Source organism: Lichenostomus cassidix, chromosome 18 (genome assembly GCF_008360975.1).
Source record: "Lichenostomus cassidix isolate B80296 chromosome 18, HeHo_3.0, whole genome shotgun sequence".
Classification (NCBI taxonomy): Eukaryota; Metazoa; Chordata; class Aves; order Passeriformes; family Meliphagidae; genus Lichenostomus; species Lichenostomus cassidix.
Genome location: NC_139498.1, coordinates 1,044,907 through 1,060,359, shown reverse-complemented (window position 1 = coordinate 1,060,359; position 15,453 = coordinate 1,044,907). Strand labels below are relative to the sequence as shown.

The window sequence follows — 15,453 nt, the reverse complement described above, 5'->3', positions numbered from 1 at the left end:
TTGTGATGGCTATTTTAAAAACAATGCAACTTAGAAGCTTTTAGTTTCTACTGAACTTGGTTTCCAGAGATAGATGTTAATGTATTTATGCAAAAGCACATTCACTTCGTGAAGGCAAGACAGATAACCTCAAACAACGGCAGTAGGAACCTAAAACATCCAACTTTAGAAGTTGTGCAAAACCCCATCAGAACTGTCCCTTGTAATGTCAGAGATTTAGTGCCTAAATTTGTCCTTAATTTAGGTTAAATTAAATGATCCAACTACACATATTAATGATCAGTCACCCAGAACTTTGCTATTAGTGTTTAAATGCACATTTCACCATATTTACCTGAACTGTGCTTCAGGTTTAGGACATAGGGCTTCATAGCCACAACACAGCGATCCAATTCTGCATCCAGCTTCTCCTTGGTTTCCTCTTCACTGCTCATTTTGAAAGCACACCAAGTAACCTGTCAAATAATCACACCGATGCAGAAAAGGTCAAATACTGCTTTACCCCAGTCTTTGCTCATCTCAGGCCACACAAAGGTGTGCTTGGAGCAACACAGGGAGCGAAACTACACGTTATGTTCAGATAAACACAAAACTAGGAGAGATTCTCTGTAAATAACGGGTAGTCAGTGTGATCTACAGGTAAAAACAAAACTAGGAGAGATTCTCTGTAAATAACGGGTAGTCAGTGTGATCTACAAGGAAAAACAACACTAAGAGATTCTTTGCGGACAAGGAGTGTTCGGTGAAATCGACAAGAACGCGCTTGCTTAGGCTGGAAATTGAGCAGCCAACCTCACAATAAATGGGCTCATCACACCCAATTTGTATCAAACACCTCAAGGGGTTGGGCGATACCGCATTGCTAACTCGGTATTCCTCACAGGGGAATGGTTTACAGAACAGGGGCAGAAAGGGGGAACGGGCAGGCAGAGGCACAGCTGAACTCCCAGAGCCCAAACCGCTGCCGGAGCGGCTCTAGGAGCGGCAGGCAAGGAGCAGCGCTCTGCTCTGCTCTGCTCGGCTCTGCTCGGCTCTGCTCTGCTCTGCTCGGCTCTGCTCTGCTCTGCTCTGCTCGGCTCTGCTCTGCTCTGCTCTCTGCTCTGCTCGGCTCGGCTCTGCTCTGCTCGGCTCGGCTCTGCTCTGCTCTCTGCTCTCTGCTCTCTGCTCTGCTCTCATCGGGAGATGCTCTCCGTCCCGTCCTGTACATCTCCCGGCAGTGAGGAGCTCTCCTGGCACATCCCAGCCATGCCCACGCCTCTCTGCCGGCACAGCCCCACAGCAGGCCCGCCCCGGGCCCTTCCCTGCGGCCAGCCCAGCCCAGCCCGGGCCGTGTCGCGGCGGTGTCCCGCCAGTGTCACCGGCAGTGTCCCGGCTGTTCTCCAGGCTGTTCCCCCGGCTGTTCCCCGGCCCGGAGCTCGCACCGTGTCCCCGCATCCCCTCCCGGGCCCTGCCCCGTTACCTGGGGCGCTGCGGGTCGGGCCCGGCGGGGAAGTGAAGGCGAAGCGGCCGAACGTTCAAACCGCCCCGCTCCCGGCGGCCCGCGCGCTTCCGTTTCCGCGGTGACCGGGCCGGGCCGGCTGGGAGGGACGGAGGGAGAGAGGCCTCAGGGCCGGGGAGCCCCGAGAACAGCCCCGAGCACAGCCCGGAGCACAGCCCGAGCACAGCCCGAGCACAGCCGGGAGCACAGCCCGAGCACGGCCCGGAGAACAGCCTGACCAGCCCGGAGCACAGCCTGACCAGCCCGGAGCACAGCCCGAGCACGGCCCGGAGAACAGCCCGGAGCACAGCCTGACCAGCCCGGAGCACAGCCCGAGCACAGCCCGCGGGGAGTGTGGGAGGGCCGGGGAGGTGTTCGGGACCGGGAACCAGCACGGGCAAAGATGTGGACATCGAGCGGGTGTCGGTATGGTGTGGCACGGCGGGAATGCAGTCAGTCAGTGCTGTGGGAATGCAGTCAGTGCTGCGGGAATGCAGTCACTCAGTGCTGCGGGAATGCAGTCAGTCTCTGCCCCGGGCGGCGCTGGGCTCTGTCTGCCGCTGCTGACCGGGATGAACCAGGGCATGGCTGTGCCAGGGCAGGTCAGGCTGGAGATCAGGAAAGGTTCTTCCCCAGAGGGTGCTGGCACTGCCCAGGCAATGGGCACAGCCTGAGGCTGCCAGAGCTCCAGCACTGCCAGGGATGCCCAGGTGGCATTGCCAGGTGTCTGTGCAGGACAGGAGCTGCGCTGGGTGATCCTGTGTGTCCCTCCAGCTCAGGATATTCTGGGATTCCTGCCCGAAGTGGGTGGTTCTGCCTCAGCCAGTGCTCTCCCCAGATTCCCCTCCCTGCACAGTTACTGATCCGATCGCCAGCACGGAAACGCCTCAAGGGAGGCTCCTCGGTAAAATCTGTTCAGTGTATCCTCTTAGGTAATAGAGTGACTTTGGGCTCGCTTGAAAACGTTACATCTGCTCCGTATTGCTCGTGTTTCCTGGGCTGTTCATGTCCTGTCCCAAGGGCAGACAACACGAGGGGCTGTTGTGGAATAGAAGAATTTCAAAGTCCATGCTTGACACTTCTACACAAACCATGGGATGTACTTGTTATTTTGTAGGCATTTCAAGAAAACCATCAACCCAAAGGAATTAGAAATCTCCCAGTTCCTTCAGCTGTCTAGTCCCTTCCTGAGTGAATGAAATGATTGTGTGTATGGATGAGCCCAAATAAACCCTCTGACCTCTTGGATTCGCTTATTTCTCTTTCCCCCAAACCCGGTAGAATCTCAGGAGTACGTTACAAAGATGATTTGTTATCTTCAAATTGCAAATTTAAAATAGTTGTCATTTATTGCCTATTAGAACACTGGACATTTTTCATCTGTGTTAAAACCATGGTAGATCCTTGGCACAGAGTAACACTGCTGTGTTTCTGCATGTTGCCTTCAGGTTTGAATATATCTCTGTCATGCTCATCACCAAGTACTTTGGAAAAGTGAATTTGCTGGAATGTGATGAAAAAGAGCACGAGGGCAAGCAAAATAAATGATTGGAACCACTGCTCCAGGAGGAATTTCCTGAGGGAATAGATCCCTCTGCTTCCCAAGGCAGAGCAGTGTGGTCAGAGAGATTGTAGTGATTTGACAATTGCACAACTTCTGTCCAAAAAAGCAGAAAGAAAAATAGAAGATTGAAGAGATGACTGAGGTTTGTCTCCAACCAAAGCTGCAGCCTGGACATGAGCACTGATGTGCTCCCGAGGAAATCACTGTAGCTACACTGATAGAGAACACAAAGATATCCCAAACAGAATACAGAACAAATTGCCAATTTGAATTGTAAAAACATGGTCATTTAAGTCAAACACATTCAGTACTTTTTTCCCCCACCCCATTTTACCATGTTCTCTTATCTCTTTAACTATCTCAGCAGGTTGCCACAAGTTACATGAACACAGCTTAAGGCATTTTTTCAAACATCTCAAAAATACAGAAAAAAAAGGAGTCAGGTTTCACTGCCTCATACCAGCTTCTCCAACACTTGGAAGTTGCAAGACATTATTTTTCAGACTTTCTGAGCAAATCTTTCATGTCTGAAAAGTTGTGATTCACAAACACCTCACTACTTCAAAGAGTTAACAGGTCGCAGATTTTTTTTTTCTCCCTCTCTTGCTTGGGGAGAGTAGATAATAAATTCAGCCTGTGAACATTGGCTCCTAAGGGTGATCCTTTCAAGTATTCCAGTGCTGCACATCCAGGGAGAAAGCAGGGCCAGGCAGCGTGTTCAGTCATTATCCTGCTGCATGGGGAAATAGAGCTGGGAACATTTCCTTAGAAAAATCCCACTTTTCCTGGGGCAGCTGTTTTTGTGCAAAATACAAGTCATTTCGGGGGCAAGCAGCATTTGGGTGGCAGTGAATGCTAAGTTCCCTTACCCCAGTTTCACAGGGTTTGCTGCGGAACACAAGTTAATATTAAACTGTGTTTGGTGTCGCAGCAGCTGTGCTGAACATCCCAATGCCAGAGATGGATCCACACAATATTCACACTTGATCCCAGGTTAATGGGCTCTTGCCAGCTATCTATGGATGTGTTAGGAGGAGTTATGGATCTCTTGCCTGCAAATATCATGTGAGGATCCAACCTAAACATGTTCAGAACCAAAGCATGGCACACACTGTACCAACAAAATACCCACTTCAGTTGCCAGCATGGATTTGTCTGTCTCTGTATTAGAAAATTAAATTGTTGCTGAGTACAAAGTACTAAATACTTAATAATAGCTGCCTCAACCTCTCCTTAAAAATAGGAAGCCTAAGGACAAATTATATCAGTCATACTATTAAAATATTCATATGCAGCCTTAGAAAAAAGAAGAAAAGAGATAATTGGAGTATGTTCAGAGTTCTTTAATGGCAGCTCTACCATCTTACAAGCAGTTTGATCTTAATGTTAAATGGTCCTTTTAAAAGTCCTACAGTAGATTGCTTACTGTGGAGCTCATGCTTTTCATCAAAGAAAAGGCTTTTAAACTGCAGAGAGAACCATGGATGACTCATGACAATTTATTATATGTGTACCACAAATATTTCTCTATCACTTTCTAGGATGTTGAAATCATAATTACTTTTTCTGAATGAAAATACAGACATAAGCACAAAACTTGCCAGACTGGATCATACCAGTGAGATGCCTGTACCGTAAATCAAATTAAAAGTACAATTTACTTCAGAGCTACTTAATGACCAGAGATCAGTACTGTTGCTCAATGATGTACAGTTCTCTTGAAAAAAATAAAACAAAACCCCTGAAGCAATTGTATTGTGCAATGTTGAAACAGTGGTAAAAATTAACAGTGGTTTAAGACAGTTTCAGGTGAAGTTAGAACCTCAAAATCTAAGTAATCTTACTAACTTAAGCAATTTTTTTTTTTTTAGAAATATTAAAAACCCCTTTATCTGATGCTATTGTTGTTTAAATCATGATCAGATACTTGGCTTGTAAACTCATTTGCAAATCTCAGTTTTTCTATTTATGTAAATTCTGGAGAATCCCAGGCTGATGACCTTCTGTCTATCTATAATTAAAGGTACTCCTGTCACAGGGGAGTGGTAATGGAATCAGAACCCAGGCATTATTAATGATTAAAGCCTTTTGCTATAAATCAGTCCAGAGCTAAAGGATCTGATTGATTATTAGGTAATATTAAATAAGATCACACTAGTGGCTGAAGATCATTTTATTGTAAAGCAACTGCTATTGAGGAAGTCATTAACAGTTGCAAAAATGTAGGAAATATGAAAAGAGAAGCAGAATTGCAGGGATTGGGAAGAAGGCAGAGACAAGAGAATGGAAGTTAATGGCTGAAAAGTTGTTTTATCTTGTGGAAGAGCCTGGTGGGGATGGTGGGGAGGAAATGAGCATTCACAGAGTTTGGAGTTCACCTGGAAGTTTGCACTCCCAGGACCTAAGCTACATTCACAAGAGCTAAGTTACACTTGCAGGACCTAAGTTTCCACTTGTGTGTGAGATGTTGTGTCTCAGTAAGGCAGAAATGTAGTACTGGGTTATTGCTCTGCTTCAGGCTTCATCTTCACAGGGTTTCATTTCTGAGATGTCCTTCTTAAAGAGAGATGACACAAAGCCACGTTCTGTTGGGGACAAGTGAAGAACTTGGGTTAAATTCTGGAAACAGGAGATAGCTGAAAACAACAGCGAGGTGAGCAGTCGATCTTTGCATCACAGTGAAACTGGTAGAAGAAATGCACTGTTTGAATTTCTGTCTTAATAAAGCTGAGGTGTTTTCACCCTGCACAGGCTGTGCTTTTGCTTCGCTTAAAAATGAAAATAAAACTCACAAGGAAACTTGTGTGCAAGGAACATTGACAAAACAAATGCAAAACATTTCCTCTTGCTACCCAAGCTGGTCATGTCTGTTTATTTCTTCTCAAAGCCTGGATCCCTGAAAAGCAGTTCCTCCAGCATCAATTTCTCCCCACACCTCTCAGCTGCTTTTCAACACTCGTGGTCCAAAGTGTTTTCCTGATCAGCATAAGGTGAGAATAATTCACCAGAATAGGAGGGAACACTTCATGTTCTCAGGGCTGCAGCAGTGTTCAGGCTTTTTATCCCTCAAGAAGGTGCTGATCCAAGGATTTGTGAAATCCCAGAACACTTTACATAAATATTTATTTTCTCTGGGATAGACTCCCTTTAAATAAGGTCCTCTGGAACAGGACAGGAATTAGAGCAGGGCTCTGGCACAACCAAAAGAAAAGTCCTGTAATCATTCTCTCCTCAGGCCATTTTCTTCAGAAATATCCACTAACTCAAATACCCAATAATTCAAACAGGCACTCAAATAGGGCTTGAAGATGAAATATGCTCAAATAATAACTAAATAATTGTTATTATTTTGTGTCCCCCACACTAAAGCAGTTGTCATTCCCCCACCAGGAGGTGGTTTGTGACCTCCTGGCTCTTACCTTTGAAACAGGCAGGGAGGGTGAAGTTGCCATCCACACATTCTGCATCCGCAGTGTAGGCACAGGACTTTTCCTTGTTCTTGCAGTAGAAGGACACAGTTTCCCCATGCAGAATGCCATCCTTCAGGTCGTTCTGAACTCTCTTCTTCTCACCATTGTACAATACCACAGCTTTCTTCACTGGTATTTTACATGGGGCTGTAAAAAATCCAGTTATAATGAACAGGTTTGAAAGGGGGGGCAGATTAGATCCCATCAGAACTCTGCTCATGTGACCTTTGGGAATGAAAAATGTGTCCCACATATGTATAGAACTCCATTAAAATGCTGAAGAAATTCAGACCCTGAAGCACAGGGTCAAAAGTTTCCAGTGAAAATCCAACCTTGGTAAAATTTCTAATGGTATGGAATAGGACAAGGAGAGGAAATACTCAGGCAAAATGAAGTTATACATGGCTGATTATTAAAGTCAATTCAGACATATCATCAAACATTCAGTGTTGGGAGTAGCTTAGGTTAGAGCCTTGCAATTCCTTTTTTGGCTTCGTTTTGGGGACAGCTCCAGAACAAAGGAGTGATAATCCACAGTCAGAGTGGGGGTCTGACAGAAGAATTCCATTTGATTCCTGGTTTCTGACAGATGGAGTGTGCTTACCTCTGCAGGTTGGCTTTGTGGACCAATTCCCAGTTTTCTCACAGCGGGAGAACTTGGATCCTTCCATCACATAGCTGGGCTGGCAGCCAAAGCTGACACTCTCATTGTAATGGTAAGTTCTGCGAGCAACAAACTCGAGGAACCCATTTTCTATTCCTATTGGGGTGGGGCAGGTGACAACTGTGGGACAGAACCAAACCCAAAGCTTTATCAGTGTCACAATTCACAGACATACTGAATACCTGAAAAATGTATAAAAACATTCCTGGTAGTTCTTCCACAGGAAAACACAGCCAGGGGGAAGGTAGCTTAAAACCCACAGCAAATAAATAACCATGACTTGTTTTAAATACACATCTGGTGCAATCTGTGGTGACAACATGACCCAAACGTGGTGTAATTGAACTGAAAGCAGGGCAGGTTTTAGGACAGAGGGTAAGGCTGGCTATTTCTTAGGTGAATCTGAGCACCTAGAATCAAACGTTGGCTGCACACTGGAGGTCAGGTTCAGGTTCATGCACTACTTTTAGGAGGGTTTGTTTGTCTAACCTTTACACCTGCAGCAAATATTTTGTCAATGCCATGCTTTGGCCATGGGTTAGCAATCCCCTTGATCCATGAGCCTGAACGATTGCAGAATTCAGCTGCAGAATAACTGAGCTGCATGTTTGCAAGAACAATTGTGAAAAACAATCAAATATGAAGGTTGCTGGTAGAGCTGGGTGTATGGAACTCTCAGGAATATTTCTGGTGTGGATAAAAGTGATTTCCTTACCCTTGCACTCTGGAATGCTGCTCCAGCTGCCATCAGCCATGCAGGTTGCTGTCTCGTTCCCAATCAGGGCGAGAGGAGGAACACATTCAAACAGGATTGTGTCCAGGAAGTGAGAAACGTTCCCAGGAGTTAGGCGGCGGAAGGAAAGGACCCCAAATTCGGGCAGCGAGGGAGGGGCACAAGTCACAGCTACAGAAGCACAGCATTCAGAACATTAAGGCTTAAAATCTCATTATTGGAGAATCGGGGGAGAAACATGGTTATAAGTAAATCAATCCACACCACCCTGCATGGAATTTGTATTTGTATTTGTAGCTGGCAAAACAAATAGTTCAGATTAAAAGTCTCAGGAACCTCAGAGTATGGAATTCATGAGTTTTGTTGCATTTTTCAGACAATATTATTGCTTTTCTGCCAAGTGTTTTTGCAGGATAGGTTATACAAAGCCCTGCATAAGTACAAAGGCATGACAATATCCTCTTTTTATACACAGGGAGGAGGAATTTGAGTGGATAAGCATCTTACCTCCAGCTGTAAATAGCATCCCTGATCCCGACCTTTTGTACAGACCTTTAAACTGTATTTCTCTGAAATCCACAATATAAAACCAAATATGCAGGATTCTGCTTGATTTTTCCTAACCAGCTTTTGCACAGCGCTAGAGGAGACTTCTGAATAAGAGTATAGAGAGTTCTGAATCTTCCTGGAATAGCAATAGGGATAAACTTTTTTATCATTTATTATTGAAACACATACGTTGGCACTGTGGAAGAGTTCCAGTCCACTTTCCATCTGCCATGCACTGGCTCGTTCTTGACCCAACGAGGTTGTAGCTGGAAACAAGAAGATCTGGTTATCAGAAAGGGGAGATTGATTAAAGATCTGTCATTTCTCAGGAACAGATTTCAGAGTCCAGCTCTGAAATCCTTTTCTAGTTTAGCAATTCCTGACCTCAGAGGAAGTTTCAAATCAGATCTGAAAAATTCTTGATATTCAAATATTGCAAACATGCAGGCAGAAGGCTTCATACAACAAGATGTTTTTTTGTTGTTTCAACTTTATATTCAGTTTTACATATTAATTTCTACAACTGATTAATACTGAGGATGTATGTAAATAGCAAACATTGATCTGTGATTGCTAATGGAAATGTTATGGTGTCTTCAGAGGAGTTCCTAGTTAATTATGGCAATTAGGATCAAATATTGGAAGGAACTCAGCACTCTTCAGAACTGAAGTCACTGAGGTGCATTGTTATATTTTAATGCCAGACACTTCCATTTCCATGTGCACACTACATGCTTCTCTCCCATCCTCTGGACTTGCACAATTATCATTTACTCAGAGTTTTAAGGAAATATTCATCCTGTGTGTGTCATTTCAATATCATGCAGCTGAAAACCAGTACGTTAAATTAGCAAAATCAAATCAAGTCCCATTGCTACATGTGGTGCCATAGTTGAATTTATTTATTCCTTGTCCTGCTCCTCTTTACAGGAGGAGCTTGCTGAGGCTGTTGACACTTTTCAGTGAACTCTGGACTGTGTCCCCCTGTGACCTTCCAGGTAAGCACTGGTCAGTCATTAATTACCCAAGTACAATTAAATAATACCAATTAAACCCAATTAAATACCTGCTGCTATCAAATGCTTCCCTGCATTTAGCATAACCGTTTTTTAAAATGCATCCTTATTTCTAAAGCTAACGAGTAGCCTTGAGTAAAAGTGCATTTACTGCAGGTAAGTTAGGATTAACCTCATGTTTGCATTTAGTGAGCTCAGAAAGGCACTGAAACACAATTTCCAGTCTCCAGAGCCCAACAGCATAACTTTGATGGAGATTATCTACTCTCTGCTGTAGGATTTCATCTCATGATGTAATAAGAGGATTTGAAAAGCAGAGGAAAGCAGTGCTGAATAAATCTTTGCATAAAATCTCTGCTATTTTGGTGGTTTCCATATTTGTAAGACTTTTCTTTGGAGTAGCAAAGCTCTGTAATGTTATAGCCAAGACTGAGCAGAGGTGGATCACCAGACAGGCTTTCTTTTGCATGATTTCTGAAATGTAGATGAGTTTTTGTGTGCAGTTGTCTATCTTCTCTGTCCTGCAGTGGGGCAGTGGGTGACACTGCAGTTTGATTTAGGTTGTTTATTCAGCAGCATGAGGAAGAGGATGCTTACCCTGGATCACATGAGAAAGTTACACTACTCTGGTACTGGAACTCTTGAAAATCCATCTTGCCATTCTGCAGGGGTGGAGGAGGAGGACATCTCTTTGCTGTTTATTAGAGATAAAAAAATGATAACATTATTTCCTGAGGCATGAAAGAATAATTTCACGGAAATGGGAACAAGTAGATCACAAGGTTCATCCTGGGGCTGTCGTTTCTCTGCTGCCATGCAGCACATTTCCCAGTCTGGCTGTTCTGTGTGTCTGTCAAACACAGTCATTTCCAGGTTTCTGTGATGATTGTCTGAGGAGTGACTTCATGCAGTGAGATGATGAGAATGGGCTGAGGGAAGCACTAAATGCAGGTTGTGGAGCACTGGGGTTAGAGGATGAGCCCTGCTGGGCTGGGGCAGCTGGAGCTCACCCTGTCCAGCTCCAACCTCCATCCCCAGCAGGAACAGAGCCTTTGGGGCAGCAGTGGGACATGGATGGGAAATCCTTCCCCTGGCACCACCCCTGTTCTCCCCTGCTTCCCTTCCAGCTGGAAAACACCTTCTTGTCTCCCACCAAGTGAGGGAAGAACCGCTGGGGGAGACAAGTGATGGAGACAGCTCTGGTTGAACACATCCAATTACAATCCACACTTGGATTGTCCAGCATCCTCTCTGGATCCCACACTTGGATTATCCAGCATCCTCTCCGGGTCCCTGGGGAGGAGCTGTGGTACTCACGGAGGCACAGCAGGGTGTTGAAAGCCCATTTCCCTGTCGGCAGGCAGGTGTATTTCCTCTGCCCGTTGTTGGGCATGAAGCCTGGCCGGCAGCTGTACTCCACCTCCTCGCCCACTTCATACACCTTTTTGTCTACATTTAGGGTGGCAAACATCACTTCTGGCGGCCTGGAGCACACTGGAGGAGAGGAGACATTTTACAAGGAATGGGGAAGAAATTGGAGTTGTTTTTATTTCTCAGCTGTACTGTTATGAGTTATGGGATCTCCCTGCCCTGAGCTCAACCATCCTTTTGGACATTCCTTGCTGAGGCAGCTGATGGCTGCAGTGAGAATTAGCCAGAAAAATTGTGTTCTTCTTCTTCTGCTCCTCAGCAGCTCTGTCAATGACTCCTGTTGGATTTTGTATCACTTTTCAAACTAAAATTTACTTTTCCTTCTAACTAGATTTATGAAGGTGGTGCACAGAGTCAATTACAGTAAATTACCTTGGACAAAACAGGGTGACAGAGACTTAGAAGAAAAATGCCTTTAATTTTTAATCTAAATTATTTTGGTGGGGTCAACCTGAAATCAAATTTTTTTTTCTTGTAATTAAATTCCTTTTTTTTCCTCTGGTGTCTCCAGTTTTTCTGTTCACTGGGGCAGACCCTCTGTTCCATGAGACAGCTCTGCTTCCCAAACAGCTTTAACATGCTGACAGCATGAACAGCTCATCAGCCAGAGGGTGAGAACAGGAGGGAACAGCGAGGGAGGAACGGAGGGTGCAGCCTGAGCTCCTGCTGGGGACATGGAGAGGCTCCTGCTGGAGAGGCAGAGCCAGAGCTCTTGGGGTGGGCAGAGGGGAGGAAAGCCAGGCAGGGGTGTGCAGAGGGGAGAGCAGGGAGCAGGGAGCATGGAGCATGCAGCAGGGAGCATGCAGCAGATGAGCAGGGAGCATGGAGCATGGAGCATGGAGCAGGAGCAGGGAGCATGCAGCAGGTTCATCCTGGCACACACAGCTCCCCCTGCCATGCAGGCAGCCTGGGGTTCACAACATCCTTCAGCCATTCTTCTGCTTCATTCTATACTTGTGTGCACAGCCACTCACCTCCCCAGAGGAAGAGATAGGAAAGGATGGAAGAGGAAAAGAGCAGAAGAGCTTCCAGAGAAAACCCCTGTTCAAACTTGACCAGGATTATCTCGAGGCTTCACAATCCCGTTGTTCTGTCCAGCTCCCCTCCATTCCCCTCAGGGTGGGGAAAGCACTCACCTGTGCCAGCCAGAGCGCAGTGGCTCAGAGCCACCAGGCACCCCAGCAGTGCCAGGGGCTCCATCCTGCCAGTCCCCGACGTCCCAAGTGCCCCCCAGGCAGAGCTGCAGCCCTTAAAAACCCCCACGAGGATGGTTACACATTAACTCCTGGTGTTTATTGGCATCCCAGTAAACAGGAGATAAAAGCCTCCTTGTGTGGCTGCTAATGCAGGCTGAACCAACCATCACATGGTGCACTGGGGGCACAATGCAGGAATTCAGATGGCACTTGCTGCTCCAAACAGGCTCCTCTCAGGCTGGTTCTGCAGAGCATCTCCTGCTGGGACTGATGGGATTGGGAAAGACAGTATTCTCAGCATGTGTAGGGGATGAGGGTATTTGGAATGCAGAATTGGGTTGATTAATAGAAGTGTCACTCTGAGGTTTGTGTTTATCACTCAAACATGGACATTTCTGTGCACCAAAGACTTCTGCTAGTTATAGCAAATAATTCTAAGGCAAAATGATCCGTTTTGGGGTGACACTGGCATTGCCATGTGCCTCCAGTGATGTCCCAGCCTCATGCCACTTTCCACAGATGATGATCTGCCCTGAGACTTGGGGCTCCAGGGCTCTGCCTGATCTGATTGCTGTTGTCTCCCAATTACCACAAACCCAAAAGCAGCCCAGGCAGTGCTCAGCACTGCAGCAAGGCTGAAAGGATCATTCCTGAGCTTACTTGTGACAAGGGGGTCATAAATCATATTTTTGGGTGGCATAAAGGCTTGTTGTGGCACTGCTAGCTTGGGCCATCGAGTCAGAACTCGACAGCTATCAGCCAAGGTTCTGATCACTGCAGTTCTTCTAATTTAGCAGATTTTAACTGCAGGAGCATCTGATGTGCAACCGAAATAACATTTGTGTAATGATTGTTCCACAGTTTGGTGTTTCTAATCTAAGTATCCTCCTCCCCTGCTGACTCACAGGCTGTGAGGGGGAGTGAGGGACATTTGAAGCTGAGAGAAGCTGGGTTATGTCAAGCTCTTACTGCTGGGATCTCCAATAGTTTGTTTGTTTTTGTTTTATGAAATTTCTCTGTTTGCATTTGAAACACGAATTTTAGCCACAACATTAAACAATTGGGAACATGCTATTCTCCTCAGAAAGAAAACGCTGCGAATGTCCTGCTCAGAATATTTACCAAATACACAGTGCAGAAGGGCAAAGTACCACTGCTAAACCAACAGAAAAAGCTTGACTTCATTTTCTGTATTTACATCTGATTGTTTTTCCATTTGTCACAGGCTGCTTTTTCCTCTTCTCTTTCACGAGTGGCTTTTCCCTTCAGGGCACACTGCTTTAATGAACTTTCCTGCCTCTGGCTGCAGTCCTTCCCGAGATCAGCCCGATATTCTGTCCTTCTCTGTTCGAAGCTCCCAAAGAGGAGTTTTTGGCACAATTTGGCATTGAGGCGCTGCTCGCTGCAGTTCCCGCCGCGGGCAGCAGGCGGCGCAGCGCGCTCTGCCTTGGGCAGGAATCCCGGCGGGGAGGAAAGGGTTAAACTACCTGCGCCTCATTTCCCTTCGACGGCTGGGAGTGAAAACTTTGCCGCTCGCAGAACTGAGACTGAAAACTGCCTGCAAAGCGGAGGGAGGGATGAATCTTTGCGTATTTCACATTATTGTGTAGTGATTGCCAACGTGGTTCTTCTTGAAAACTTATTTCTCTGCAATGAGAAACATCTGAATGTTACAAATAACGGTTTATGTTCCAATAACTGGAGCAGTCCAGAGGAGGCCACTAAATTAATCACAAGATTGGAGCTCCTCTGCTCTGGAGCCAGGCTGGGAGAGCTGGGAATGTTCCCCTGGAGCAGGGAAGGATGCAGGGAGAGCTCAGAGCTCCTGCCAGAGCCTAAAGGAGCTCCAGGAGAGCTGCAGAGGGACTGGGGACAAGGGATGGAGGGACAGGACACAGAGGGGAAGCTCTTCAGCTGGAGATGGGCAGGACTAGATGGGATTTGGGAAGGAATCCTTCCCTGTAGGGTGGGCAGGCCCTGGCACAGGGTGCCCAGAGAATCCATAAATGCCCCTGGATCCCTGGCAGTGTCCAAGGTCAGGTTGGATACTTGGAGCAGCCTGGGACAGTGGGAGGTGTCCCTGTCCATAGCAGGAGGTGGATGAGATAATCCCTTCCAACCCAAACCATTCTGTGATTGTGTGATTCCATGAAAATGTGACTTTTATTGTGTGAATTCACCTGGGCCCAGCAGGAACAAACCGACCCAGTTCTTGCTGTGTTTGCATCGTGTGCAGTTATATACATCAGCTGATCTTCCATCAAACTCATCCCACTCCTTTCACACGTGAGCTATTTAATATCACAGCTCCTGCAAACCAAATCACAGAGCAGAATTTTGTTTGATCAGAAACCACATAAACACAGAGCAGAGTGGTGAACTCTGTCCCAAATCCTGCTCTGTCCCAAGGGCTGGAATGGCAGCTGCAGGCAGAGCAAGCAGTGCAGGAGCAGCCCGAGGTGCTCTCAGGCAGTGTGGTGAGAGCCCCAGCAGTGTCCCAGCAGCCTGATTGTCACCTGGGAATGTACAGGAGGAGGTGAACTAAGTGCCTCTGCAGAGCTGCTGCTGCCCAGGCTGCAATCTGAAGGGCAGCAAAGCAGAGCTCCAGAGTGGATGTTGGCAAAGGCAGTGATGAAGTGATGGAGTCTGGCACTGATCAGAGGGGTTTCTGCAAGGAGCAGCAGAGAGGAAGAGGATAAACCAGCAAAGGCCTTACCAGTGAAGGTGAAAATGAAAAAGAAGGAGGGAAAAAATAGAAAAAGAAAAGAAAACCACTGATTTTTTTCTGAATTTAGTAAAATAATTATCATTTTAGTCCTGGATCTTAAAGGCCTTTCAGCACCCAGTGTGGATGTTCAAATCCCCATTTGTGTGTGACTCTGAGCTCTCAGAGCTCTGGCACTAACAAGCTCCCCAGTGACAGCAGGCCTGGGTTCTCCTGCAGAGGCAGGAAGGTGTTCCAGTTTTCCCATCCATTAAACTCACAGTGTACAAAACCAGAGCACATTTTACAGCTACTTCCTCCTCTCCGCCTTCTCATTTCCTGCACAGAAACCCAGAGAATCTCTCTCACAGTTCTACTGTGACCCAAATATTGTGAAACAGTCTGTTCCTCTGATAAATTTATCTAAACGCCGTCTAAAAAAATCCTGTGTTGAATTTCTTCCTCGGGAATGTCGAATTATGAAGCCTCAGGGGCAAATTATTCTCTGTGAGAGTTTGAATCTGCAGGGAGCAGCTCTGCAAGGGACAGCTTTGGAGATGGCAGTGTGAAAGCACAGAGGCACAGACCTTCTTTCCTTGTCTTGGCTGCTCCCACTCTCTGCCTTTCCCTCTGTGCTTGCAAGGAGGAA

General features: G+C 46.3%; 2 protein-coding genes across 7 annotated transcripts in view; both read right to left on the bottom strand.

Moving 5' to 3' along the window:
- CEP112 (centrosomal protein 112) overlaps nt 1-1,583 on the bottom strand; it is a 141,396-nt gene extending 139,813 nt beyond the window's left edge. For 4 of the 5 annotated variants that reach the window (XM_085077341.1, XM_085077344.1, XM_085077345.1 and 1 more), the window contains exons 1-2: nt 1,460-1,583; nt 335-455 (exon numbers count right to left, since the gene is read on the bottom strand). In XM_085077341.1, the coding sequence (XP_084933467.1) occupies nt 335-434 (100 nt within the window). In that variant the 5' untranslated portion in view covers nt 435-455; nt 1,460-1,583. Of the gene's footprint in view, nt 1-334; nt 456-1,421 lie in introns of all 5 variants that reach the window. The other variant, XM_085077343.1, reaches the window with a different exon arrangement.
- Nucleotides 1,584-5,199: 3,616 nt separating this feature from the next.
- On the bottom strand, nt 5,200-12,179 carry APOH (apolipoprotein H). Of its 2 annotated transcripts, XM_085077354.1 has the most exons (8): nt 12,041-12,179; nt 10,791-10,967; nt 10,071-10,167; nt 8,647-8,723; nt 7,891-8,079; nt 7,116-7,295; nt 6,461-6,658; nt 5,200-5,626 (listed from the first exon to the last, which is right to left on the bottom strand). In XM_085077354.1, exons 1-8 carry the CDS (start codon nt 12,102-12,104, stop codon nt 5,556-5,558), a joined length of 1,053 nt encoding a protein of 350 aa, XP_084933480.1. In that variant the 5' UTR covers nt 12,105-12,179; the 3' UTR covers nt 5,200-5,555. The 2 variants fall into 2 exon arrangements, with proteins under 2 accessions (XP_084933480.1, XP_084933481.1); XM_085077355.1 differs by lacking the exon at nt 10,791-10,967 and having other exon boundaries at nt 12,041-12,170.
- Between the last annotated feature and the right edge of the window lie 3,274 nt (nt 12,180-15,453).